Genomic DNA, 24,432 nt, shown 5'->3' on the forward strand with positions numbered 1-24,432 from the left:
CTCAAGTAAACGCCGTACACAAGTTATGGCACTTCTAGTGTACTTTTCCCTACAGGGTCCAAGCAAAGGGGTAACTCTTGAGCTTATCTGAATTGAATTGTTCAGTCATTCAAGCTTCTCGCCACTTTCTCTCTTGTTTCCTCATCTTAGATAACTAAGAATAATTTTATGTCTGTAACACAGCAATCTAATTTCCACAGGCATTGATGACTTCAATAACAATTCTGGAGAAGATAAATCGTCTCTGTGAATCATACTGAAGCTGGAAGTACTTTTCGCTGTGCCAATGCTCATGCTGGTTATGTGGGAACTCAGTCTTTGGTAATGAATCTTTCCTCCAAAAAACCAGAAAATCATATCTTAATAGCGCTACTGGTAATAAGAACGATGGTGCTTACTTGGTAGTTCTTCTTAATGATACCAACAGTTCTGGCTATTCCAAATCAGAACAAAGTCCTGCGTGGATTATGTTCTGTCAAAAAAAAATATATTCCAAACCCCTACTTTGCAGCCCAAAATCCATGTAAAAAAAGTGGAGCAGTTCATTCACCCTTTTGTTCAGGGCGGACTAAAGCCATACTTGAATTGAATAAACACTAATATATTAGAAAACAGCATCAAAATCATCTCCAAAGCAAGCAAAATAAGAATGAAGAAAAAAAAAATAGCCGTCATCTTCCTTCGACCAATGTATCAGTGACTGTTAACAGACCAGATGCTTTCTTCCTGTGATGGAATAGAACGATCTGGCATTCGGCTTGGAAAGTGAATATAGGCTGTCTCGGCTGAGGAAGATCTGACTCGCCACTTAACATCAGAACCACATTCGACATGTCTGGCATATGTGTGGGATGGTCCTGAACACAGAGAAGCCCAACGTGGATGCATCTTATTACCTCCCATGGAGAGCTAACAGCAATTGCTTCATCTGTCAAGTCAAATGCTTTTCCATCACTCCATAATTGCCATGCCTATAAGAGAGAACACTGTCATAATATCGCAGGGAACTTAAAATACTGATTAGGGTTGGAATTTGAGACTTACGAGGGAAAGGAGATTCAGATGTGGGCCTTGGTCATAGAGGGCTGTGTTCTTTTTGCCGCTGACAATCTCCAGTAGCAACACTCCAAAGCTATAGACATCGGACCTTTCGGAGAAAATCCCACCCATGGCATACTCAGGAGACATATAGCCACTGCATAAACAGACAGCTTCGTTGTGTTAAACCAATCATTTCAGCCTGCTTGAAAAGATTGACTCAATAAACTGATAATTCAAATAGGCCTAGAGAGCTTACAGTGTTCCAACAATTTTCTGGGTGTTCACCAAAACCTGAGTGCCCTCAAACATCCGTGCCAGCCCAAAATCCGAAATTTTTGGGTTCATCTTTTCATCCAAGAGAATATTGCTCACTTTTAAGTCTCAATGTATGACCCTCAGGAAAGAATCTCGATGGAGGTAGAGAAGCCCCCTTGCGGTCCCCTGAATCATTTGAAATCGTTTGCCCCAGTCGAGTTCTGCTTTCTTTCTTGAATCTAACATGACAAACAAAAACAGTTTTCAAATTCTAGTGCTTTGGCGGGAAATACATTACAGAAAGTTATTCGGAGATAAGAAAACCAACCGAAAAGAAAGGTGTTCAAGCTTTTGTTCGACAAATACACGTATACCAATATCTTTTCTTCTCCTTCAACGCAGTAACCCATGAGTTTAACAAGATTTCGATGTTGGAGTCTCCACATAAGGACGATCTCATTCTTGAACTCTTCAACGCCTTGGGCCAAGGTACTGGAAAGTCTTTTCACAGCTACCTCTTTCCCTTTCAGCTTCCCCTGTTTCGCAATTCACATAACTTTTAGACCATGAATATTTCCATTAACGATGTCCTGCAGAATGGTTTTTGTCACACCCGTCTTATAATGTACAGGAAAATGACACGGCCATCCTCGTAACTAAAGGACGCAGCCTCAGATAGAAACCAACGTAAGCTTGATATAAAATATATATATCCAACTATATATACATAGAGACATCTGTCTAAACATAAAGTTGCCTCCTCCATCGGAGTTTCTACAATCCTCAAAGATATTACATATCACCACTCGACTAAACTCAACTACTAACAACATACATGTATATAACTTCCCTTAGGTCATACCCAAAATCTGACTTCCAAAAGCCCCCGACGTTTGCGCTCTCGTTCTACTTGCCGTTGACTGAAGAGCCCGAAAACATGTAAAAGGAATGGAATGAGCAACCACAGCTCAGTGAGTAGTACATATCTCTTCTAAGCAGATCGAGCACTCACTATGCACATATAATAATATCAAAACTCTAATTCACATAAAATGAATAATGTCACTTTAGCTTAACAATATATATATACCAGAAATATTTCATTAGTCACCAATATAAAAATCAATGGTCAAGTCCATTGATCAATCTCCATCAAACCAAATATCAATGGTCCATTCCATTGACCAATCTCTTGCTCATATGAAACCACAATCACAACATAACGCCTAGTAACAAGGCGACCAAGATTCCCCTCTTGGTAACGTCTCCACATATTAGCAGCCGGTGGTTCAGCCCCAAAGGATATTCCGAAACTGGTATGCATACCCAAAAACCCTTAACGGGGTTCATGGCCATAATGAGCATCAAACCGACATTTACTAATAATCCACAAACTAATCCAGAATCCATTTCATAAACCAGAATATATCTCACAACCATTTCGGATCAACCGGGTTCACAAATCGAAACACATATTTCACAATTCATTTCATAACACATTTCTAAAGTGGTTCGTAAGTATCAAAACGCAGTAAATGCTCGATCCAGAATTTTTATGCAACAAATATGTCTTTATTGTTCATAATATATATCAAATCCATACCGCCTTCAAGTTATGACTTTATAAATTCATAAAAGAGATAAGCACCACTCACCCGATATAGCCTAATTCAAACATCGAAAGCTAATTCGGGCCCACAAACTCGAATCCTATCAATTTATCAAAAAATGGTATCATAGTCAAGCAAAAATGCTACTGTAACTATGAATCGACTAAGTTAAGCTCATTCGCTAATCAAACTATTCCTACGTGTTAATAAAATGCTTATCTGAATCGTATAATCTAAACTACCCGTAACGCGTAAGTGTAAAACTTCAACTATATGGCATAACTTCGAAACTATTCTGATTGTACTAACAAGGGGCTTGAATACTTACTAGATGCTGAAAAACGCAATTGATTTGGCTTGATTCTTGACCAAAATGAATTTATTTCTATCCTTCTTCTTCTTCTTCTTCTTCTCTTTGCGTTTTCCTCTTCCTATTTTCAAGAGTGAATGAAGCACTCGCTCCTTTTTATAAATCATGGCTGCGCACTGTTATTTGAGGCGGTGACTCTCTCTCTCTTTTTTCTTTTTTTTTTTAACAGTCAAATGGTCAACAAACCACATGGCATCACAAGGCCAAATATAAGGCCAGCTATCATCTGCACATATTACGTTCTACCCTTCTTAAAAGAATTTCGTCCTCGAAATTTAAACTTATCTCAACTATTGAACAAGTCGGGGTACTTGCGTCTAGCTTCTTCCTCGAGTTCCCAAGTAGCTTCTTTTTCAGTATGATTTTCCCATTGTATCTTTACATAGGGAATAGTCTGATGTCGCAACACTTGATCCTTCCTATCTATGATACGAATAGGTCTCTCATCATAAGTCAAGTTCTCCTTCAATCTCAAAGGTGTAAAATCTAGTATGTGTTTCGGACTCGACACATATTTCCGTAACTGAGACACATGAAACACATTATGTACTCCTGATAACGCTGGTGGCAAGGCCAATTTGTAAGCAACTTCGCCAACCCTTTCTAAGATAAGAAATAGTCCTATGTATCTTGGACTCAACTTGCCACGTGTGCCAAATCTCATAACGCCTTTCATGGAAGAAACTTTGAGGAATACGTGATCTCCCGTATAGACTTCCACGTTACGCCTTTTAAGATTTGTATAACTTTTTTGACGACTTTGAGCAGTTTTGATGCGCTCCCTAATCAACTTGACTTTCTCTTCTGATCGTTGAATAAACTCTGGGCCAATTAGTCTCTTCTCACCAACATCATCCCAACAAATAGGAGTTCTACACTTTCGACAATATAGAGCTTCAAAAGGTGCCATCTTAATGCTGGAATGATAACTGTTATTATAAGAAAACTCTCCCAAGAACCGCCAAAGTCGATGACGCATGATCTCAACATATCTTCTAAGGTCCGAATCGTTCTCTCTGATTGCCCATCTGTCTGTGGGTGAAAAGTTGTACTAAAGTTGAGTTTGGTGCCCGGGGTCCTTGCAAGCTCTTCCAAAAGTTGGATACAAATCTAGAATCTCTATCAGAAACAATACTTTCTAGAACTCCATGAAGCTTCACTATCTCATTGACGTATCGCTTTGCTAAATCTTCCAGTGAAAGACCAAACCGATATGATAAAAAGTGGGCAGACTTAGTCAATCGATCAACAATCACCCATATAGCATTCTTACCACTTGGTGTCCTCGGCAAACCGACGATAAAATCCATTGTGATATACTCCCACTTCCATTTAGGTACTTCAAGTAGGTGTAGTTGTCCTCCGGGTTTCTGATGCTCAATTTTTACTTGTTGGCAAATTAAACATTGATCGACAAATTTCACGACATCCTTCTTCATATTAATCCACCAAAAATTCTCTCTCAAGTCTTGATACATTTTAGTGCTTCCTGGGTGAATGAAGAATCGAGTACTGTGAGCTTCTTGTAATATCTCCTTTTTCAACTTTGAATCATTAGGAACACATAATCGACCATGAAACCTCAAAGATCCATCTACATGAACGTTGAAATCTGTTTGACTATTAGCTTCCACGCCTTCTCTAATTTTCTGTAATCGAGGGTCTTCATTCTGTTTAGACTTAGATTCTGTCAATCAATGTTGGTTGCACTCGAAGATTAGCCAATCGAGAACCAAGCTGATGTACTAATACTTCTAGATCCAGTTTTCTCATATCTTCAAGAATAGACTTTTGAGTAGTGAGCAATACTGCCATATTTCTAGAAGATTTACGACTTAAGGCATCCGCTACCACATTAGCCTTACCTGGATGGTAATTGATAGATATATCATAATCTTTCGGAAGTTCTAACCATCTCCTCTGCCGCATGTTTAATTCTTTCTTAGTGAAAATATATTTCAAGCTTTTATGATCTGTAAATACTTCACATTTCTCCCCATACAAGTAGTGCCGCCATATTTTCAAGGCATACACAACTACCGCTAACTCTAGATCGTGAGTGGGGTAATTCTTCTCATGCGGTTTCAATTGTCTAGAGACATAGGCAATAACTTTATCATTTTCCATAAGAACACAACCTAAATCTTCTTTAGAGGCATCACAATAAATTGTGAAGCCACCGGTTCCTGAAGGCAAGGTTAATATAGGAGCTGACACTAATCGCCTCTTTAACTCTTGAAAACTATGTTCACACCGATCAGTCCACACAAATTTAACCCCCTTCTATGTTAGCCGAGTAAGTGGACTAGCGATTTTGGAGAATCCCTCCACAAATCGTCTGTAATAGCCAGCCAGCCCAAGAAAACTTCTCACCTCTGCAATATTAGTAGGATGATTCCATTGACCAATTGCTTCAACTTTCTTTGGGTCAACTGAAATGCCATCTTTCGAAATTACATGGCCCAAAAACTCTATGTGATCAAGCCGGAAGTCGCATTTACTAAACTTAACATACAACTTCTTTTCACGTAGGGTCTACGGGACAAACCTCAAGTGTCGCTCATGTTCTTCCGAATTCCTCGAATAGACTAGGATATCATCAATGAACACTACTAGAAATCTGTCTAGATCCTCCTTGAATATCCTATTCATCATATCCATGAAAGCAGCAGTTGCATTTGTTAATCCAAAAGTCATGACAAGAAATTCATAATGACTATATCTTGTTCTAAAAGCAGTTTTAGGCACATCATTCATTCTTATTTTCAACTCGATGATACCCGAACGAAGGTCGATCTTAGAAAATACCTTGGATCCCTGAAGCTGGTCAAATAAATCATCAATCCGGGGTAAAGGATATTTCTTTTTTATCGTTACCTTGTTAAGTTCTCGATAGTCAATGCAAAGCCTCATGCTACCGTCTTTCTTTTTCACAAATAATACTAGAGCTCCCCAAGGTGAAACGCTAGGTCCGATGAAACCCTTATTCGGAAGTTCTTGAAGTTGGGTTTTCAACTCTTTCGGTTCGGCGGGTGCCATTCAATATGGTGCCTTAGAGATAGGTCTTGTACCAGGCATCAATTCAATACAGAATTCAATTTCTCTATCAAGAGGCAGTCCTGATAAATCCTCGGGAAATACATGTAGAGACTCTTTGACTACATTGACATCTTCTAGTTTCATAGCATCCACTCTCGTATCTTTTACACAAGCCAAATAACCACAACAACCCTTTCTTAAAAGTTTTCTCACTTGCATGGATGAAATTAATGTAGGAAAAGTACCCTTACAACTTCCCGAAAAATAGAATTCAGACCGATTCGGAAGTCGAAAGAACACTTTCTTCGAAAAACAATCTACAGTAGCATGATATGTAGATAGCCAATCCATTCCTAGTATAACGTCGAAATCCCGCATATTCAACTCCACTAAATCTACCGACAATGCAGCATTGTTTATCCGGAGTATACATCCTTTAAACACACGATCGGCAATCAAGATATTGCCGGTAGGAGTATTAACACATAGTTCATTTTCAAGAGGCTCGGGCAACACATCAAGTCTCCTTGCAAACTCGGTAGAAACGAAGGAATGTGTAGCGCCTGGATCAAACAATGCATAAGCATATTATGAGGCAACAACAATAATACCTGCAACAACCGCATTAGATGCTGCTGTATCTTCCTCAGTCATAGCAAAAACCTTTCATGTTGTCCTCTGTCTTTGCTGATTCTCCGGTAGTTTACCAACCGAAAGAGCATCCCTCCGCATGGAGCAATTGCGTGCTATGTGTCCCGGTTTCCCACACAGATAGCATGATCTAGCATGATCTACCGTCAATCGTAGCGTCCCTCCGTGTAGGGCAATCCCGCTGCATGTGTCCCACTTTCCCGCATAAAAAGCATGCTCCAATTTTTCTATAACACTCACCCCTATGACATTTTCCACATGTATTACAAGGTTTCTGTGTTCTAAACTTCCCCGATTGACTACTACCGCTTCGTATATTACTGCCACTTGCACGGCTCTCTTGAATAACATTGAACTTGGACCTCTTTTGTTGATGAGCACCAGTTGTGTCATGCTCCAAATGGTCCTGTTCTACCCCGATTGCTCGCTCTAAGACATTGTTGTACGTTGTCGGTGCAAGAGGTGTAAGCTTAGATTGAATATCCGGTCGAAGCCCTCTTTGAAAATGTTCAGCTCGTACTTTCTCATCAGCTATAAGAGTTTTTGCAAATCTACTTAGTTGATTAAAGTGACCTGCGTACCTCATAACAGTGGAATCGCCTTGAGATATTTGCGTAAAGTCACTCCTCATCTTCATTTGGAAGGTCTCCGAGAAAAATTGAGCAAAGAAGGCCTCAGTAAAGTCTTTCCAGGATACCGTAGCATTTTCATCCCCTAAGGTTGGTCCTGTCCCTTCCCACCAATACCGAGCTTCACCTATCAAACAGTGACTAGCAAAATCAACCTTTCGATTGTCGTGAACTCGATCAACTTTGAAGATTCCTTCCATCCTTCTAGCCCAACCTTCAGCTACAAAAGGATCAAGCTTCCCGTCATAGGTAGGTGGATTTGTCTTCCTAAACCGAGCATATGAACATTCTCTATCATCTTCAGATTCACCCGTTATTCTTTTGAATTTCTTGAAATCACGTTGCAATTCAAGTACTACTTAACAAACCCCGGATAAATCCCTTTCGGTAATAGGCCGATGGAGCTCATCCCTTACTTTCGGCAAGTCAGAGCTCCTATCAGAACCTTCCTCTCGTCTACTCTTTGATGTTGTTCTTCGAGAATCTTCTGACATGTCTCTAATGTAAGAGGTACTACCTCGCTTGCCTTTAAGATTCTTACGAAGTGAAGCAAGCATTTCTGAGTCAGAACCCATGATTACCTGAACCCACAATAAAATATAACCTTAACTTGTAGAAACTTATTTTGTTAAAAACTATCACTCAATCTCACCACGTCCCCAAAAAGCTACCCCAAAACAGATCATAACCTAAGCTCTGATACAAACATATGTCACACCCCTATCTTACAATGTATAGGAAAATGACACAGCCATCCTCGTACCTAAAGGACGCAACCTTAGATAGAAACCAACAGGCTTAAGTACACCCCAAGTGCCATAAGTTGTGTACGGCGCTCACTTTAGTGCCAAAACTTTCAAATCGATCACTTTAGTGCTAAGTTTTTGTAACTTCGATCACTTCGGTGCCAAAACTTTCAAAACGATCACTTAAGTGTCAATTTTTTAAAAAAAGATCATTTAAGTGCCAATGTTTTTAAAAAACGATCACTTTAGTGTCAAATTCACCAAGTCACGTCATCTCAAATATTAATAAAAAATACCACGTGTCGAATTTTCGACAAGCCACATTAGCTCCGGCACTAAAGTGATCGTTTTTAAAAGAAGTTGGCACTTAAGTGATCGAAGTTACAAAAACTTAGCACTAAAGTGATCGATTTGAAAGTTTTGGCACTAAAGTGAGCGCCGTACACAACTTATGGCACTTGGGGTGTACTTAAGCCAAACCAATGTAAGCTTGATATCTCGTATATATATGTATATATATATATATCATTCAACTATATATACATAGAGACATCCGTCTAAACATAAAGTTGCCTCCTCCATCGTAGTTTCTACAATCCTCAAAGATATTTACATATCACCACTCAACTAAACCCAACTACTAACAACATAAATGTATACAACTTCCCTTAAGTCATACCCAAAATTTGATTCCCAAAAGCCCCCGACGTTTGCGCTCTCATTCTACTTGCCGCCGACTCAAGAGCCCGAAAACATGTAAAAGGAATGGAATGAGCAACCACAGCTCAGTGAGTAGTACATATCTCTTCTAAGCGGATCGAGCACTCACTATGCACATATAATAATATCAAAACTCTAATTCACATAAAATGAATAATACCACTTTAGCTTAACGATATATATATATACCAGAAATATTTCATTAGCCACCAATATAAAAATCAATGGTCAAGTCCATTGATCAATCTCCATCAAACCAAATATCAATGGTCCATTCCATTGACCAATCTCTTGCTCATATGAAACCACGATCACAACATAATGCCTAGTGACAAGGCGACCAAGATTCCCCCCTTGGTAACGTCTCCACCTATTATCAGCCGGTGGTTCGGCCCCAAAGGATATCCTGAAACCGGTATGCATACCCAAAAACCCTTAACCGGGTTCATGGCCATAATAAGCATCAAACCGACATTTACTAATAATCCACAAACCAATCCAGAATCCATTTCATAAACCAGAATATATCTCACAACCATTTCGGATAAACCGGGTTCACAAATCGAAACACATATTTCACAATTCATTTCGTAACACATTTCTGAAGTGGTTCGTAAGTATCAAAACGCAGTAAATGCTCGATCCAGAATTTTTATGCAACAAATATGCCTTTAGTGTTCATAATATATATCAAATCCGTACCGCCTTCAAGTTATGACTTTATAAATTCATAAAAAAGATAAACACCACTCACCTGATATAGCCTAATTCAAACATCGAAAGCTAATTCAGGCCCACGAACTCGAATCCTATCAATTTATCGAAAACCGGTATCACGGTCATGCAAAAATGCTACCGTAATTACGAATCGACTAAATTAAGCTCATTCGCTAATCAAACTATTCCTACGTGTTAATAAAATGCTTATCCGAATCGTATAATCTAAACTATCCGTAACGCGTAAGCGTAAAAATTCAACTATATGGCATAACTTCAAAACTATTCTGACTTTACTAACAGGGGGCTCAAATACTTACTAGATGCTGAAAAATGCAATTGATTCGGCTTGATTCTTGACCAAAACGAATTTATTTCTATCTTTCTTCTTCTTCTTCTTCTCTTTGCGTTTTCCTCTTCCTGTTTTCACGAGTGAACGAAGCACTCGCTCCTTTTTATAATCCTGGCCGAGCACTGTTATTTGAAGCGGTGACTCTTTTTTTTTTTTTTTTGGACCAGTCAAACGGTCAACAGACCACATGGCATCACAAGGCCAAATATAAGGCCAGCTGTCATCTGCACATATTACAGTTTTACCTTATAAACAGAGCCAAACCCTCCTTGCCCGAGTTTACTTGTCGTGCTAAACTTGTTTGTAGCAAGTATTATGCTACCAAAACTGTAAAGGGTCAAATGCAGCGAATCATCTTGCTCCAACTGCTCTTTCCATGCATTTCCTTGTACCAGTTCGGCCGAATTTTTAGGTGTATCTACCGAATCAAGGAGCCTTGGATCTTTGTTCAAGTTTCCTGTGTTTATCATTGGTAGAGAATTAGCTTACTTTCTTCACAGCGCGCACAATCCTCTGGCAAAAGCTAACATGGCTCTAAACTAGTACCTAATTTTTTTTTTTTTTTTTTTTTTTGCATAGACTAAAAACAAGTACTGCAAAGAACACGATCCCGGCAATAGTAGTCAGGCAGATGATAACTGCTTTGTGTCGTGATCCTCCTGAAAGGGGGAAGAGAGTAATGCAAAAGACGATTGGAGTCGACTCAAACTCATCTGAATGAAACAATTTCTGACCTGCTTTTACGTGTGCAATTCGAACAAATAGATCTTCCCCAGCTGTGGGAAATTCCCGAAGATCAATCAGATCTTTAGTCCACACAATACACCCAATGGTGTTAACATAAGAATAAGCCAAGCAAGAACAATTGCTCAGGCACCCGCTTTCACATCCTTCTTGATCTCCAATGTCTGATAAATAGTCTCCAGAGTCGGGTAGTTTCATCTGGCTCATTTGCCAAAACACATCTTTCTTTACGTTTGTTGAAGCCGATGTGCTTGTGTTTTTCTGGCAATTCAGTTCCGTCTCTCTTACACATCCTCCGGTCCAGTTTCCACTTTTCCATTCTTCATTTGACTTTGGCACAAACCCATCTATGCATCTGCAAATAGGCGAATTCAATGAGTTACAAACTCCAGAAAGACCAAAAGTTCCATAAACCTCGCAAGTATTGTTTGGCCCTGCCCAATTCGTCAACCATGCCTCAACTGCATCATCCCAGTACATTAACTTAAGAGATCCTCCTGGAGAAACGAACATTTATCCAAAGAAATTGTATCTATTGATCAAAAAGTAAGTGGTCCCCTGCCGAATATCCTGCTGGACAGTCAATCCACTCGAGTACGTTTGGTCCATGTTTGGTATGCCGATAAATTTCGATTTGTCCCATTGCCCGCCTCTCCAGTAAGGGGTTGAACCATTCCAAGTGAAAGGTTGAGGTGGCGTCTCTGATGTAATTCCAGTCGAGAAACTTCCTGGGGATGGATAACTGTCGCTTCTCCAGGAAATTAGGAACTGTTTCACTCCAGTCCTGACATTTACTCCTACCTTCATTCCCGGAAGAAGAGTGTCTGTTGGATCCTCGAAGCTTCCCCATATTTCGCTGTAATTTCCATCTTGTAGAACAAATTCCCACTATCTAATAGCGCCACTGACGAATAATTGGACTGACCAGAGACATTGGTTGACCAGACTACATCCTATTGTCCATCCATGAGCTTCAAATTCCCATCACTGCCTACCATTAATTTCGCAGACCGATCTGTGTACACAAGCGGCCGATCCTGTAATATTTGGCCTTGTTTTGACCAGGTCAACCAAGGTGGTGGACCCACCATTAAAAAAAAAAAAAAAAAAAGGAGAAGAAGAAAAAGTAAAAGAGGGCAGTCGGCCACCCCCTTTTAAGCTGCACGACCATAATAGAAAAAAGGAAAGGAAGAAAAGAAGAGAAAGGGAAAGGAGAGAGGAGGAAAGGAAAAAGAAAGAACTCACGTGCGCGCGCCACCCGCCACAAACTCCTCGCCGCATTCATTTCACTACGTGTCGCAGCGCTAGGTAAGGGCTCGCACCTCTCGTCCCTCCTATTTGAGTGATTTTTCGGATTTAGGGCAAAATTGGGATTTTTGGGGAAACTGAGCTGTTGTGTCTGATCTCATGGACGATTGGCTGCGTTTTCGCTTGGGAATGAAACTTTAGGATGTTACGGACCCGTAGGATTCGACGGATCTTAATTTGACACTACGGTTTACCCGGAACAAGATTTTCATTTCTGGTGCGCTACAGTACAGCGCGAACAGTAGACTTCGAGGCCTGATTTCGCTAGTTTCTAGTTATCGGCTGAGGTTGGCTATGTTGAGACTTTTGTAGTACATTGAACAAGCTTCGCGTGGACAGTAAGATGGTTTGAAACGGAGTTCGGTGGAGGAAGTTATGGCCCGAGAGATTTCGACGCGCGCAGTGAACAGTACGCGATCAAAACCTGTTGCGCCCGTTCTTGCCATTTTTCGAATAGATTCTAGTCAAGCCGTGTTGGGGCTTTTGTTGTACATTAAAAGAGCTTTCTTTGGACTACAAGTTCGTTTAAATTGAAGTTCGGAGGAGGAAGTTATGGTTCGTTTAAGTGTATCGCGCAATTTGCGCATAGCAGACAGCACACATGTTTGCTGTGAGCAAGCGTTTTGGTGATGCGTAGGTGTCGCTTTAGTGATAAATAAGCCTTTTTCATTTGAGTCATGCGTTAGGCTAGCACATTACTCAGCTATAGATACCGTTTTTCATATATTTGATAGGAATACGTATGCATCAACTTGAGTAACCACTGTAGGTTGGTTTTCGTCTTATTTAGGTGAGTGATACTATTTCTTTTATGAATTTATAAAACTCATTCTTTGAAAGGATATAGACATTTTATGAGTTAATGAGATTTCCTTAAAAATGAACTGTTATTATAGCATTATTTGCGCATAACATTGGATCGGACATTTATTACCCCATTTGATACTTGATATGGATTGAGAAGATGTTGTGATATGCATTTAAAAAAAAAAAAGGGTATTCTTGTGGATTAAGCTGAGTGGCAAAAGATTTTATGCTTGGTTTTGTAAATGATTTTGTGATATTGATTCTGGATTTGGTTTGTGGATATTGGAGGATGAGATTGTGGTTGTGATGCTCGATATCGCTGTGAACCCGATTGAGGGGTTTGTGGGTATGCGCATACTAGTCTAGGATATCCTTGTGGGCCGAGCCACCGGCATTATAGGTGGAGACCTTACCAAGGGGGAATCTTGGTCGCTTTTGTCACGGGGCGTAACACGTGGCCATAGTTGGTATCCGAGCATGAGATTGGTTGATGGATAGACCATTGACATGTGTTTTTCATGAGATTGATCAATGGATGGACCATTGATATATATTTTGACATTTTTATTGAGAAATGACATTCCTTCCATATATGTATGTTGTGTTCGAAGTTGAATATGACTCATTTTAGTATTGACAGTTTGTGATATTGGGTTTTTGGTGAAAAAGAATTATGTTTTGTGTTTTAAATGTGCATAGTGAGTGTTCGATCCGCTTAAAAGAAATGTATTTCTCACTAAGCCGTGGTAGCTCACTCCTTCCATTTCTTTTATTTTCAGGTTCTTCCGTGACCACAAATAAGGCGTGAGCGTCACATTAGTAGCATCATTTTTGAGAGGGTTTGGGGTATGAGTTGTATATAGCTGTTGAACTTTTGAGCTAGCTTTTGATAGACATGTACATATTTTGTTTTGGTTATAGAAAAGCTCTGAGTTTGTAACCAAATGACTGTCTATCGTGTATATATGTGTAGACGTATATATTTCGATATAAGGTGAACTTTTGGTTATGTTGAGGCTACGTTCTTTAGAGAAAGAACGGCCGTGTCATACCTTTATTTGTGATGAATTGGGGTGTGACAGATCCCTATTGGCCACCCACACGATCTTAGAAGGCGTCAAGTTCTTGTACCATACCCCAACATACTGACTTTCTGACCCATTCGGCTTGAAGAACCCAAGCTCGAAGATTTGGCCAGAGGAGACGAGATTCTGGTTCGGAAACAGCGGCTCCAATGTAGTAATATTGTAAATCGCGCCACTGGCTATATGACTTGGCTGAAGTAGGAAGAAGACAACCAAGCAAGAGCACCAAGCAATCATGAGCCGCATGATGAGGATGACAGAACGAGCCTAGCGAGTTCGGCGGGTGGGCTGATTCCGCACTTTCTGCAGATCAAGAACGGATGAACAAGATTTCCTGGGAGTCAAGAAGCCTTGCTCCTCAAGGATGGCTGAAACACAATGGTTTTCCAGAAGATCGTACCTTCATTGACCATCCAACGTGGGGCGTTGTTCCTCGCCGCGGTTCAAATTTGACTCTGCCTTTCAGTTCACAAGTGGACCATCCACCTTGACAAAAATTGGAATTGCTCATGTGTTAACCAAGACATCGGACCAAGTCCAATTGTAGTATATAATTAACTACTTGCGCCCATGCGATTTGGGTTGGCTTGAGAACACGTGTTAAGGTTCCATTAGTCGTGCAGAAAAAAAGGTCAACTCTTTAGTATCTTTTATGGTTTAAGCATCACTTTCAAGTTACTATAAGCGAATCCGGAAAGCTTGGCCGGAAAAGATACAGGGGAGGAGGACACAAACAGTCATTTCAGATTTGTTCAATGCACACTATTGTTTGTTTCTAAACTTTTAATTGATTGGTTCTACATGTCAATCCAGGAGTTATTTTCGATCACTGAACCTTAACTCAAATCATAATGGTATCTTAAAAGCTTGTTTTGATTGTGCTTGCGGGACTCCTATCGCTACCCTAATCGAAACTTATGTCACCTTAAAATCAGCATAGATTTCAGGTTTTTGAAACCCACCCCCACCAAAAAAAGAAAAAAAATAGTTGGTCGCTTGTCCAAGTTCTGAAATTTGACAATAAGTAAACCAAACTCTTTCTTCTTCTTCTTCTTCTTCTTCTTCTTCTTTAAAAAATCAGGTTTTGAACTGAAGCAGCCCATACCGGACTGAACTGATTCAGACAAATTGTTTGTGATTTAGGTCTAGGCCACCGGTCGAGCCCAGAAAATTTACCCTTGGTCTGTTTGGGCTCAGTCAAAAAACGGCTCTAGGCTTAGCCTACACAACCCTTTTGCACCCTTCGCTTCCTACTCGAGTCCTGACCTAGTGCATTGCCAGTTGGGCACTATCGTAATTGATTCAGTACATGAGTATATGTTCTTACATGTTAACCGATGAACATAGACCTATGTTCATCTTGCCAATATATTAGTAGGAGTGAGTGGCTCCATGCTCGGTCCAAGTTTCACCCGGAATCTACCTGTCCGAACCCAGTTTTGTAATTTTTGAAATTTAAAATTCACGCTGCAAATCCTGAAATCAGAAATCTATCGTGTCAAAGGTATATGATCTATTCAGATTACACTTGTATTTTCAATTGAATGAATGTAATAAATTATTATTTTTAATAATTAATATTTTTTGCTGTAATTCACTTATTATGATTTATATTTTAACGTATGATGAATATGAAATAATAATATCATAAATATCACTGAAAATGAAAATTCAAATTAGTGGTTATAGAACAATTGCATAACGCGGAATGCATGAGACCGCGCGAAAAGATGAACGAGAAAATACAAAGACTTGTTTCGGTTAGCCTACATGTTAGAATCGATCAGGGCAAGAATCTGCACGCGGACGAACCCCTCGCTCCCGCATTCGCAATTGGTCTCCTGTCTTTTGCAGTTTAGCCAAGAGATCGGCGATCGTCTCTCCCACGTCGATCACGACGACTTCATCTCCAGAAGCCATAAACTGTAGCCGCGACAGATGAGGTTCGGCCGGGAGAACGCCTTCCGACGTGGCTAATGATCTGCCGAATCAAGTCGCTTGGCCGCCGAGAACCGCTCAACCGCGTCTTCAGAGGTTCGTTCGATTCCTAGGATTTAAGATGATGGTGCTTTCTCTATGATGGTGCATTGAAATGAACCAACCCCTGTTGTTTTTTTGGCCTTTTGGCAAGAGGGTTCAAGATAAATTTGTGAAATGTAGTTACCCGGTGATGATCTGACAGGATTGTAGGGTGTTTTCCGTTTCGATGATGCACTTGAAGTGAACTACTGGTGCTTACTGCTCACAGGAATACATGGTGGTTCTACTTGAACTATCTGTGATAATTTACCCATTTGCGTCCTTAATGTCATTGAAGTTAAGTTTACGTTTTCGATTCCATCTGTTTCTGTCTATGCAAGAACACAAGTTTCATGTTCCCCCAAAGCTAGATTCGACACCAGTTCCTAGCAAAAGTGTAACTCTTGACTCTTGAGTACTTCAGTTTAAGGATGAAATGGCTTTGATTTTGATCACTAGTCAATATTAGCCTTCCATTCTTGTGCAAAGCTTGGCCACTCTCTGTTTTCTTGCCTCTTCTTGGATAAGTCAGAATTACTTCAAGGCTGCAAGGCAGGAATATAATTGCCATAGGCTTAGATAACTCTTGTTACCAAATCTGAAGAAGTTGAATAATTTCTCTGATTCATACCGAAGCTGGTAATACTTTGGCTGTACCAATACTCTTGATTCTTATGTGGTAGTGCTCCTTTATGATACAAACAGTTCTGGCTATTCCAAGCCCCTGCTTTATAGGCTAAAATCCATGTAAAAGTGGAGCAGTTCATTCAACCTTTTGTATAGAGCGGACTAAAGCCATTCTTGAATCAAATAAACACCAATGCCTGGGAAAATGAAAAAACAACATCGTCTGCTCACACAAAGGAAAATCAAAATGAAGAAAGATAGCCGTCATCTTCCTTCGACCATTGTATTAGTGGCAGTGTTAACAGACCAGATGCTTTCTTGCTGTGATGGAGTAGCAAAATTGGGCATTTCGGTTTGGAAAGTGAATATAGGCTGTCTGGCCTGAGGAAGATCTGATTCACCGCTTAGCATTAGAACCACATTAGACATGTTTGGTCTATCCATGGCATGGTCCTGAACACAGAGAAGCCCGACGTGGATGCATCTTGTTACCTCCAATGCAGAGCTAACAGCAATTGCTTCATCCATTAGGTCCAATGCTTTGCCTTCACTCCATAATTGCCATGCCTATAAGAAAAGAACATTGTGACAATATTGCAGGGAACTTACACCGTCGTTTATGGTTGGAAGTTGAAACTTACGTAGGAAAGGAGATTGAGATGTTGTCCCCGGTCATAGAGGGCCCTGTTCTTTTTGCCACTAACGATCTCCAGTAGCAACACGCCGAAGCTGTAGACATCGGACCTCTCGGAAAATATCCCGCCGATCGTGTACTCAGGAGACATATAGCCACTGCAGTTGAGTCAAACATGTTATGTACTCTTTAATTGTATTGAAGGACAATGGAATGAAACGTGCATAAAATGCAGTTGTTGTGGTAAATCAATAGTTTCTGTCTGCTTGAAAAGATCGACCCAACGGATTGATAATTCAAGGACAACTAGAGAGCTTACAGTGTTCCAACAATTTTATGAGTGTTCACCAACACTTGTGTGCCCTCGAACATTCACGCCAGCCCAAAATCTGAAATTTTCGGGTTCATCTTTTTATCCAAGAGAATATTGCTCACTTTTAAGTCTCGATGTATGACCCTGTGGCAAGAATCTCGATGGAGGTAGAGAAGCCCCCATGCAATCCCCTGAATAATTTGGAATCTTTTGCCCCAGTCGAGTTCTGCCTTCTTTTTCGAATCTAACAAACATGACAAACAAGAACAGTTTTCCAGTTTTAGTGCAATGGGGGAAAATGCATTATGAAAAAATAGTAATTCGGAGAGAAAAATACCAACCAAAAAGAAAGTTGTCCAAGCTTTTGTTGGACAAGTATTCGTATACCAAAATCTTTTCTTCTCCTTCAGTGCAGTAACCCATCAGTTTAACAAGATTTCGATGCCTGAGTTTCGATATTAGGATGATCTCATTCTTGAACTCTTCATATCCTTGGGCCGAGGTACTAGAGAGTCTTTTCACAGCTACCTCCTTCCCATCATACAGCTTTCCCTGTTTCGCAATTCACATATCTTTTAGACCATGAATCATCTCTATGTTTTCATTCAACTAATGTCCTGCGGAATGGTTTTACCTTATAAACAGAGCCAAACCCTCCTTGCCCGAGCTTATTTGTCTTGCTGAACTTGTTTGTAGCAAGTACTATGCTATCAAAACTGAAAAGGGTCAATTCCAGTGAATTATCTTGTTTCAACTGCTCTTTCCATGCATTTCCTAGTAACAGTTCGCCTGGTTTTCCGGGTGCATCAACCGAGTCGAGAGGCCTTGAAATTTTGCTCAAGTTTCCTGTGTGTATTGGTGAAGAATTAGCTTACTCTCTTCATAGCAATGGAAGATTGAACAAAATAGAAGCACAATCCCCTGAAAGCACTGTTGTGGCTCTTTAATAGTACCTCTTTTCTTAGCTCTCCATTTACAAGGACCAAAAACAAATAATGCCAAGAGCATGATCCCTACAATAATAGTCAGCCTGATGGTAACTTTCTGTGTTGATCTTCCTGAAATGGTAAAGAGAGATACATAAAGGACGATGCGTGTAGACTCAAACTCAACTCAACAAAACAATATCTAACCTGTTTTTACATGTGCAACTCGGACAAATACATCTTCCCCAGCTGTGGAAAATTGCTGAAGATCGATGAGGTCTTCAGTCCAAACCATACACCCGATAGTGCTGACATGAGAATAAGCCAAGCAAGAACAATTGTTTAGGCACCAGCTTAAACATCCGTCTTGATCTTTAATGTCTGATAAATAGTCCCCAGAGTCAGGTAGTTTCATCCGGCTCATTTTCCTAAACGCATCTTTCTTCACGTTTGTTGGAGCCGATCTGCTTGTGTTTTTCTGGCAATTCAATTCTGTCTTTCTCACGCATCCTCCGGACCAATTTCCTCTGTGCCATTCATCTTTTGACGTTGGCACAAACCCATCTAAGCATCTGCAAATAGCCGACTTCAACGAGTTACAAACTCCAAATGGACCACAAGTTCCATAAATCTCGCAAGTATTGTTCGGTCCCGCCCAATACGTCATCCACGCCTTAGCTCCATCATCCCAATACATAAACTTAAGAGATCCTCCAGGCGAAATAAATATGTATGCAAAGAACGGGTTCTTGTAGGTATCGTACGAGAAGTAAGTGATCCCATCTTTAATATCTTGCTGGACATTGAACCCACTGAAGTAAGATTGGTCCATTCCTGGTATGCCGATAAATTTCGATTTGTCCCATTGCCCACCTCGCCAGTAAGGGGTCGAATCTCTCCAAGTGAAAGGTTGAGCCAGTGTCTCCGCTGTCATTCCACTTGAGAAACTTCCAAGGGATGGATCACTATCGCTTCTCCAGGAAATCAAATACTGTATCGATCCAGTCCTGATATTTGCTCCTATCGTCATGCTCGGAAGAAGAGTGGAAGAAGAGTGTCCGTCGGATCATAGAAGCTTCCCCATATTTCACTATAATTTGCATCTTGTATAACAAAATTTCCATTATCTAATAGGGTCGCTGATATATTCTTGGTTAAAAGAGAGACATTGAGAGACCATACTATGTTCAGCTGTCCATCCATGAGCTTCAAATTCCCATCACCACCTATCGTCAGTTTCGCCGCCTGATCAGTGTACACGAGCGGCGAAACCCTATTGGCCACCCACACGATTTTAGAAGGCGACAAGTTCTTGTACCATATGCCAACATACTGATTTTCTGACCCATTCGGTGTGAAGAACCCAAGCTCGAAGATGTGGCCAGAGGAGACGAGAGTTTGGTTCGAAAAAGCGGCTCCCCCCTTAGTAATACGGTAAACTGCGCTGCTGGCTACATGACTTGCCTGAAGTAGGAAGAAGAAGACGAAGCAAGGGCGCCAAGCAATCAGAAGTTGCATAATAAGAATGACTGAATGAGCCCCAGCGAGTTCAATCGTTCGGCTGATTCTGTACTTTCTACGGATCAAGAATAGATGAACAAGATTTTCTTCAATTCAAACCTAGGTGTTCAAGGTATGATGTTTTTTAAGTCCTCTTTTGCGCTTGTCCAAAGTTCATTTCACCAGCATACTAAGCACAATCGTGGGGGCTGACAGTGCCTGCTCAGAGTAGAAGTGCATGCTCAGAATGGCCCAAAAGATCCCGCTGAGATTGTTGTCCCGTTACCACTTGCATTTTGCGGGTTTTTTTCCAATTTAATTTTTTTAAATTAAATATTTACGAAAATATTTTTTAAAAATAAATATTTACCGATTTGGGTCTCGCTCGGCGGTTGGGGTGCCGAGCGAGACCCGCTTCGGCAGCTGGGCCGCCGAGCAAGGCCTCGCGGCCGCCGAGCAGGCTCGCTCGGTGGGCTGCCGAGCTAGGGCGGTGGTGGGCCCCCGCTGGGCCGCTCGGCAGCTTGAACCGCCGAGCGGACAGTGGGGGCCCCGGGCCGGCTCGCCCGGCCAGCGGTGGCGAGCGGGCCGGGGCCCCTACCTCCCGCTCGGCGGCTGGGGCCGCCGAGCGGGAGGTAGGGGCCCACCCCGCTCGGCAGCCCAGTTGCCGAGCGGGGTGCCCGCCCCCCCTCCCCCCACGTGTCGCCCCCCCTTCCCCCTCTTCTGTGCTGCCCCCTCCCCCTCTCCTTCGTGCCGCCGTCCCCGTTTTCCGTGTGGCGGTCTCCTCGCGTGAGTTTGTGCTTTGCGAAAGAGTAGGGGCTCTCCTCTCCCCGCATTTTGCGTGCTTGCGGCGTCGACGCTACAAGACGCAAAAATACTCCCGGATTTTCTGCTGCTCTTCTCTTCACTTCTTTAAATTCTCTCTTTCTCTCCTTCTCTCATTTCTTCTCTTTTTGGAAACGCTTTGTCGCTCTCCCTCTCTTTCAAACGTTTTTCGTCCGTCTCAAAACATTCTCTCATTTCTTCCCTCTTTCAAACTGTCTCTCTCTTAGACGCTCTTACCGTCCCGCAAACGCTCTTCCTTAGACACATTTCTTTATAGTTAAGTATGAATTTTTATTTATATGTTGTTAGTACTACGTTTTTATATTAATATTTAAATTAATTCGGTACTTTTTCTTGACAGTTTGAGCTCCTCATTCGGTGCGTGCGCTCTCTCGATAATTTGAGGTAAATTTCTTTTTTATTATTTTTTACGGTTTCGTAAGTGTAGATTTATTTATGTGATTGTTATTTATATCTGAATCATGTATGTTACATATAGGTTATTAGTAAATTTTTTTAAATTGTTGTGAATGTAAATTTTGTTTTAAAAGTTTAAAATAAATTTTTAGGAAAATAACTTAAAAAAAGGGTTATCGGATAGCCAATACGAGAAGTGTGGACCGCATTTGACCTGATTAAAAAAAAATCAACGAGATTAGGGCGAATTTTTTTATTTACCCTATGTCGAAGTATGCTATCGTGTTCTCCTTCATGATTTTTTGTAGCGCTCTATTTAAAAAAAAAATTAATAGGTAGAGCCGTACTTGGAGACAGGGAAAATAAAAAAGTTTCGCCTAATGTGGTTAAATTTTTTTTGGACTCATTTTCACAATTATGTCCATATTCATTTTTAGGTTATCGGATGACCCGAGAATTGCATTCCGAATTTGACCCAGTGCAAAAAAATAATTTTTTAAAATAATTTGAAAATTCGGAAAAAGAAAATAAAAAAATTAAAAATTGATAAAAAAGCATAGAAAAGAAAACAATAGGAAAAAATCATTGAAAATTTGAAGAATTCAATGCTGCAATGGTCACAATGAAATGCCATGGAATATTATGGATATTTGGCCCCCGATTTTAAAAAAAATAAGAATTTTGCGGGTTTCTTTCCAATTTAATTTTTGTAAAAAAAGTATTTAGTAAATCAATTTATAAAAAAAATATTTACAAATTTGGGCCTCGTTCGGCCGTGGAAGAGTAAATGGCCACAATCAATTTTTTTTAAAAATAATTTAGTATATACTTTTTTTAAAAAATAAATTAGGAAAAAACCCCAATTTTGCCATTCTGGGAAAATCTCTCCCAAAAAAATGAATAAAATTTAGAGAAATCCTGAAAAAGAGTAAATGGCCACAATCTACTGGTGATGGACTATTATTGATATTCGGCTCCCGATTTAAAAGAAAATAACAATTTTGGCATTTTGGGAAAATATGTCCCAAAAAATAGGTAAAATTTCGAGAAATCCCGAAAAATAGTAAATGGCAAAATCAACTGGCCATGGAATATTATGGATATTTGGCCCCCGATTTTAAAAAAAATAAGAATTTTGCAGGTTTTTTTCCAAATTAATTTTTTTTTAAAAAGTATTTACTAAATTAATTTATAAAAAAAATATTTACAAATTTGGGCCTCGCTCGGCCGTGGAAGAGTAAATGGCCACAATCAAATTTTTTTAAAAATAATTTAGTAAATACTTTTTTAAAAAAATAAATTAGGAAAAAATCTCAATTTTGCAATTACGGGAAAATCTCTCCCAAAAAAATGAATAAAATTTCGAGAAATCCTGAAAAAGAGTAAATGGCCACAATCTACTGGTCATGGACTATTATTGATATTCGGCCCCCGATTTAAAAGAAAATAACAATTTTGGCATTTTGGGAAAATATGTCTCAAAAAAATAGGTAAAATTTCGAGAAATCCCGAAAAATAGTAAATGGCAAAATCAACTGGCCATGGACTATTATTGATGTTGGGCTGCCGATTTTAATAAAATAACAATTTTTCTCTTATGGGAAAATTTCTCCAAAAAAAAAAAGGGTAAAATATCGAGAAATCCTGAAAAATAGTAAACGGCCACAATTAACTAGGCAAATCCTTATTTCGGTAATTTGACTGTCCGTGCTTTTGAAAATGAAGATTTTTCCCTTTTTGACAAATTGGCTCTGAATTTTTTTTTATTTCCCCATGCAAATCATTAGGAATATATGATACATTTATTTCATTTCATTTGATATATTAATTGTTATAATATTAATTTGTTAATGAGCTCGGGACAATGTTTACTGAATTGTATGTGCGAAATAATTTGTAATTTTTTTATTTAGCGGAATGTCATCTTCATTAGTTGCGATTGTATACTGGGGAGGTAGAATAGTGCAAACAGAATATGGACATGATTACGAAGGCGGACAATCTATCATGTTCGAGTTTGCAAACATATCAACATTTGATGAGTTACATGCTACGATAGAGAGCGCGTTGAATATAACACCCAACCAGTATATTCATAAGCTGATATATAGATTCCCGATTTTAACATCGAATTGTGTCATATACGACATCACGGAGGTGCGTGATGATGGTACCGTTAGGATGATCAAGCAATTTGCACTTGAGAGGCGGGTGCTACGGGGTTTTTACGGTTTATGCAACTATAGCTGAAAACCAAGTGATAAATGATTCAGGTGAGGAAGGTTGTAATATCGATAAAGATGAAGTTGGCGTGCATAATCAGTACTTGGACCCTTATCATAATGATGATAATGATGGAGATGATAATGATGATAATGATGGAGATGATAACGATGAAGAAGATGATGAATGGATAGACAGTGATGACAATGATGAGGAAGATATCGAAGGTGACAATATGGAGGCTTACTACAACACCCATTGTAGTAATCCCATATTGCCGTTGGTACATCCGCCGCCATATTCAGAGATCGACTTTGATATGATGCAAGTCGATATAAGAGCCAAGCCGGGACGTATGTTATTTGATCCATCAAAAGAATTTGATGTTGGCATGTTATTTCCATCACGGGACGCGTTACGGTTGGCTGCGAAAGAGTACTCTCTGATAAGAAATCAGAGCTTTCGCAGTGATGTCACAAATAAGTCCCAATATGTGATAAGGTGCGGTAATTTGAATGGACCATGTGATTGGAGGCTCTGCGCGTCTAATAAAGCGGGTACCCTATTTTGGAAAATAGTTAAGTACAATAGGCCACACACATGTAGTCATCCTCAAATGTCACGGGATCATCGACAACTTGATCGGAGATACATATGCAGCCGGATAAAAGCAATGGTTACCGCCCAACCGGATATCGGAATCAAGGCACTCATGGCGGAGATTCAAGACAAGCTGCATTTCGAACTTACTTATCGTAAAACCTGGGCAGCTAAACAAATGGCGATTGCCGAAGCTTTTGGAGGATGGGATGAGTCGTACGGTATGTTGAGAAAGTTCATGACCGAAATGATGGTAAGGAATCCAGGTTCTTATTTT

The 24,432-nt window shown here is 40.0% G+C and overlaps 2 protein-coding genes and 1 long non-coding RNA gene across 4 annotated transcripts; 1 reads left to right on the plus strand and 2 right to left on the minus strand.

Moving 5' to 3' along the window:
- Nucleotides 1-671: 671 nt before the first annotated feature.
- On the minus strand, nt 672-19,986 carry LOC115732159 (G-type lectin S-receptor-like serine/threonine-protein kinase At1g61390). The gene is given in 7 exon segments (XM_048276277.1): nt 672-971; nt 1,045-1,195; nt 1,298-1,535; nt 1,625-1,832; nt 10,376-10,587; nt 18,621-18,725; nt 18,801-19,986. Coding segments are annotated over 7 exon segments (2,037 nt in total). The 5' UTR covers nt 19,624-19,986.
- LOC125314240 lies at nt 15,818-16,400 on the plus strand. The gene is made up of 2 exons (XR_007197802.1): nt 15,818-16,108; nt 16,257-16,400. It is a non-coding gene; the product is annotated as an uncharacterized LOC125314240 (long non-coding RNA).
- LOC115732158 (G-type lectin S-receptor-like serine/threonine-protein kinase SD1-13) lies at nt 16,590-18,458 on the minus strand. 2 transcript variants are annotated; one of them, XM_048276093.1, is made up of 5 exons: nt 18,302-18,458; nt 18,009-18,219; nt 17,674-17,911; nt 17,362-17,512; nt 16,590-17,287 (listed from the first exon to the last, which is right to left on the minus strand). In XM_048276093.1, the coding sequence occupies exons 3-5, from the start codon at nt 17,724-17,726 to the stop codon at nt 16,985-16,987; spliced, it is 507 nt and encodes a 168-aa protein (XP_048132050.1). In that variant the 5' UTR covers nt 17,727-17,911; nt 18,009-18,219; nt 18,302-18,458; the 3' UTR covers nt 16,590-16,984. The 2 variants fall into 2 exon arrangements, with proteins under 2 accessions (XP_048132050.1, XP_030518683.2); XM_030662823.2 differs by lacking the exons at nt 18,009-18,219; nt 18,302-18,458 and having other exon boundaries at nt 17,674-17,999.
- Nucleotides 19,987-24,432: the final 4,446 nt, after the last annotated feature.

The sequence above is a fragment of the Rhodamnia argentea genome, chromosome 3 (genome assembly GCF_020921035.1).
Source record: "Rhodamnia argentea isolate NSW1041297 chromosome 3, ASM2092103v1, whole genome shotgun sequence".
Lineage (NCBI taxonomy): Eukaryota > Viridiplantae > Streptophyta > Magnoliopsida > Myrtales > Myrtaceae > Rhodamnia > Rhodamnia argentea.